This window comes from Austrofundulus limnaeus, unplaced genomic scaffold, assembly GCF_001266775.1.
Source record: "Austrofundulus limnaeus strain Quisiro unplaced genomic scaffold, Austrofundulus_limnaeus-1.0 Scaffold402, whole genome shotgun sequence".
Taxonomy (NCBI): Eukaryota; Metazoa; Chordata; class Actinopteri; order Cyprinodontiformes; family Rivulidae; genus Austrofundulus; species Austrofundulus limnaeus.
In genome coordinates, this window is record NW_013952804.1 from 163,077 (window position 1) to 167,916 (window position 4,840).

At 41.9% G+C, this 4,840-nt stretch overlaps 1 protein-coding gene across 1 annotated transcript in view; it reads left to right on the forward strand.

Annotated features, from left to right (window-relative positions):
* Positions 1-4,840, forward strand: part of cacna1ba (calcium channel, voltage-dependent, N type, alpha 1B subunit, a) — a gene marked incomplete in the record, with an annotated part of 226,765 nt that overhangs the window by 123,204 nt on the left and 98,721 nt on the right. The window contains 3 exon segments of the mRNA XM_014023993.1: positions 1,532-1,701; positions 3,971-4,091; positions 4,391-4,520. Coding sequence (XP_013879447.1) covers positions 1,532-1,701; positions 3,971-4,091; positions 4,391-4,520 — 421 coding nt within the window.

A 4,840-nucleotide genomic window follows, 5' to 3' on the forward strand; every position in this document is an offset into this window, starting at 1 on the left:
TCCCGTTCAGTGGGGGGGCTCGCACGTGCGCTGTGATGCAGTTTACTTGGCATCTGAAAATTCATTTCCTCAAAGGTATTTTGATCACGGAGTGAGAAGTAGTTAGGAGCACAGCAGCCAGTTTCAGTTTCACTTTCAATTTCACTCATTCTGCCGAGAGCCTGCAGGACACATGGGTGGGGTGGGGGGTGGGGATGTGTGCTCTGTGACGAGGAAGTTCGGCTTAAAGACACGTCCCAGAGGTGTTCCTGGTACCAAAAGGCGTTTCTGGTCCCCACCTGTCGTTTTGCTCCTCAGCATGGCTTCCTAAAAGTACTGCAGGATTTCTCAAACATGCATGAATGAGTCAGCGCAAGGCTTTGGGCATGTTTTTATGAGATTATAACATTATAACATGATATAAAACTCAAAAAAAGTTGATTTTATATCATATTGCCCCTTTAAAACTCCAGAAATGGGCTAGTGAGTCTACTGTAATGTTAACCAGGTGTGCAGTCCTGAGATAAACATGAAGTATTATGGATGGCTGAAGCTTTAACCAACAGTCAGCTACATGGAAACAATATTCCTCCATAAAAACCTGGTTTCTTTCTAATTCTACCTTTTACTCTTCCTCTCATATATTTCTAAACTCCTTACAAAGAGTCCATACAAAAAAAGTCACTGATGATGCAGAAATTAAGAAACTAACATTCAGTTCTGTTTTCTACTGAAGTGGCTAAAAAAAAGTCCATACAGCTGAATTCATATTCCGTCATTCAGCAAGAGCTCTTGCACCAGAGCTACTGCTCATCTGTGATGCATTCAAGTCCAGAAAAGACTCAGGTTACTTTGGCTGGCAGAGATGTGTGCTCTGTGAGTGCTTCTAGTTTCAAATTTATTCAACATTTTGGTGAATCTATGTTTTGAGAACACAAGTTCTTTACAAAATAATAATGATAGTTTCTTTATTTTCAGGGGTTCTGAGTTCAAGTAAAACATGGCGAAAAATCCCCACTGGTTACAACAGAGAAATAATCTACTAAACACACATTTCCTCACTTTTTGTACTGTTTTTCTTTTTGGAATTTCCGAAGTCTGATTGGAATAACTGCACGAAAGCCAACACAAAGTTTATTTCCAGGTGGAACAGACTTAGTTTGTGTTGGAGACAAAATGTAAAGCAGGCTGATAGTTCTGCTCCAAACTGAAAGGTTTGTCCTGTTAAAGATAATGTCTCATTGACACAGATACTGTCTGTCACACATTAGTACCACAGATTCTAACAATCATATGCCTCCTAAAGGCTCAGCTTCTTGGAGAGCAGAGCTGCTGGCTGTGAATGTTGAAACTCTTCAGAAAAGCTTGATTAGTTGTTAAAGCCTGAGGTTCAATCGTGCTGCAGTGACAACTTGGTTCAGACTGTGTTCACCTGGAGGTATTAGCTTTGAGGGAACCAAAACTGACAACAAAGTGTACAATCCTTATTTATCCACCTGTTTGACAAACTGTACTTTCCAATAGTAAGATGCCACATCTGCTTCTGGAACAGGTTTGGAGACTCCGAGGGAGAGTCCTCCCAGCAGCAGGGCTCCGGGGGAACGCCTGGCTTCCCAGAGGACACGGACAACCAGAGAAATGTTCAACGCACAGACCAAACCTCCATCCACATTCCTCCTGTGACTGTCACCTCCCCACCAGGAGACATGTCACACATGCCAAGTTAGTACCATTACCTTCAGATCATGGGTTTCCATTTGATTGAAATGTGATTGAAAACTGCTAGTATACAGCATGAATGGCCTTCTGTCCAGTAATCTACACTGGACCAAGGAGCCAGGATTGGACAGTTAGAAAATAAAGATGAAGAGGATTAAGGTTCTTCATTTTGTATGGATGGATGTATACTTTATTGTCCCCCGTAGGGGACATTTGTCTTTAACCTGGACAGTGGTATCTCTGGGGTCACATAAGAGCCTGCAGGGTCAGTGGAGCTGGAGATATAGCTCAGTTAAGTGTGGCCAGCAGGGGATCTAAGTACCTAAAAATACATAGAAATGAACGTATGCTGGTGAGTGTGGTCCTCAGAGGCATGGTAAAACACAGACACACTGAGCTAGCTTAGCTCTTGTAGTTAAATCAAAGCAATCAAACCTCTCACCCTCTTGTCTTGTTTATATTCTCAGGTAAAAAGAAAAAAAATTGTATAGGTCCTCTGGACGGGTTCTTCTTTAATGAAACGTTTCGTCTCTCCTCCAAGAGACTTCTTCAGTCTGAGAGTTTCAGGCAAAATTCAGGCTTTTGAGTCCTGCCTCCATCCGTCCAGAGGACCTATATAATTTTTTTTCCTTTTGATTTTTTACCTGGATTACTGAGATGCATCAGGACATACGTATTCTCAGGTAGTTAACCTTCATGCCAAAGGTTTGGGATCAGTTTGATTTGTTTAACTGTAACTAAGTGGAGAACCCTTGTTGTCACAAGTGATTCTTGATGTTTCCTAGCCCTCTTTCTTGTTTTTATGTATCATTTGTGACTGCAGTTGTGTGAACTGTTGTATTTAAGCTGTTACACCTGTGAAAGCCCACACTTACAGCAGCACTGGCATCAGCATGAACATACGAGCTGAAACATGCTGCATATGTTGTCTTGCTTTTCACACCTGTGTTGGTGGATTTTGTTGTAAGCAATGCCAAAGTCAAGGCAGAAGAAGATGAAATATTCAACACAGAATTGTTACACTGTAAGTAGATGAAAAACAAAATTTGCAAAAGGCAAGACAAACACGTTTTGAAAGACTGTGCAAACTTTGAAGAACACTGTCATTTTACATTTATCATCACTACCACAATTTCAGCGCATCTGTTTCTGTGTGTTGATGGGTTCTTCAAGACCCAGCTTCACACTCAAAAGTGTCCCGAGTCACACCAAGTGACTCCGAGTGTAGTTGTGTGTTGGTAGTCACCAGAAGAAGACACCTATTGATTTTGGGCACAATACGGCCGCCACTGCAGCGAGTTTGAAAACAGTTTCCGTTGATCTCGATTAGAACTCGTGCACCAAGTGACACATTTTTATGATTTGTTCCTGGTCAGCATAGCTCAGCTGATGAGTGTGGTACTCTGGGGTGTCTGGTCCAGGGTCCCCCCCACTGAACAGGTCTGGTGTCTGTATGTCTGACACATGAGGTCTGACTGCCTGACTGAGACTGCTTATCAGTCTTCACCTCTTCAGCTGATTGTTTCCTCTTCAGCTGATTGTTTTATCATCAGCTGATTGTTATGTCTTTAGTTGATAGTTTCCTTTTTAGCTGATTGTTACCTCATCTGCTGATCTAACAGTATGTTCTGAGGCCTGTGTTTGGGCTCTGGCATAGGTACCTCAGCTCAAACCAATCTGCTGTTGGTCATTTCTACTACATTCTAACATGTTAGTCACATTTTGACTGGTTTTGTTTTGTTACCTGATTGTTAATCTAGATTAGTTTCTCTTTATTCATGACCCTGAGGACCCCCGCCACCAGCAGAGCATCATTTCAGTGAGTATTTAAGCTTGTAGGTTTCATTCAAGAAGAACATCTACTGGTGTTACCACTTATTGCACATTATTCAGCACCATGACACAATCCCTGTAGATGTGAGTTCAGGGATTACTTTCTTGTCCAGGCCTGTTTTCAGACCTGTAGGTCCCTGCTGGGCACAGTGTACATTCTGGATCACATCACAGAGGTGTTGTGGTTCACAGAGCTTCTTCTGGAAGAACAACTCAAGCTCCAATACCTCTTACAGTAGCTCATTATCAGACTAACTCATGACAAGTCACAGAACTAAATAGAAGAATCACAAAACACAGGAAACAAACATAAAATAAAAGAGAAACAAACTTAAGAATAAAAAAAATCTGTCACATTACTAAAACCCATACCCTGATAAAGGGCCCTGTAAAGACTGGATCATGTTTTGTGTCTCAGAGCAGCTCTCTGTGTTCTCAGTGAACAGTATTGACTGTGAAGCACTGCCTATGAATGAGAAGAACTTGGAGGATCTCTGTCAGTCTGGACCAAGACCCATCCTGCCTCACAGCTCAATGTTCATCTTTGGACAGACCAATCCGTGAGTTGCTGCTTATTCCCCTTCAACATGTGGAGACTTCAGGACAGTAGTTTGAGCAAACAGGGTGGTGTCATCTGTTAAATGACTTGTCAGTAAGTGACTTGGTTCTGTTTTAGGGACAGACTTTAGAAGTCTACCCCTGAAACAGAACCAACATGGTCTTCAGGGTGCACATTTTTAAAATAAGTAAGTTAATTAATGTTCCTGCTGTGTTATTAATATTTTGAATCATGAAAGTTTGTCTTTGTTAAAATCAGAGTGTTGCAGCAGCTGCTTCCTGTTTGTGCCTGTGTGCTCAGGGTGAGGCGGTTGTGTCACTACGTTGTGACGCTGCGGTACTTTGAGATGTCCATCCTGGTTGTCATTGCAATGAGCAGCATCGCCCTGGCAGCAGAGGACCCCGTGTGGACCCACGCTCCTCGCAACAATGTGAGGCCAACTGAACTCTCTTCTTTCTTTTTTTTATATGTTCCTGCTTTTTAGGAGTTTTGCTCTGGTGTAAAACATGATCAAGTTTAATGTTGTGAAATAAACACCAGACTAATCTGCTCCTCCTTGTTGTGTGTTAGCTGTGTAAAAGGAGCAACTAAAAGCTGAAATGTCCTTATAAATAACAAATACAAGAATGCATGCACAGCCTGATCACACAGTATTCCACTGATGTCAGGACACAAACTCCTGCTGCTTTAAGGATGAACTTCACCTACAAATGATGAAAGTACAGTTCTTCTTCAAACATAACATATAAT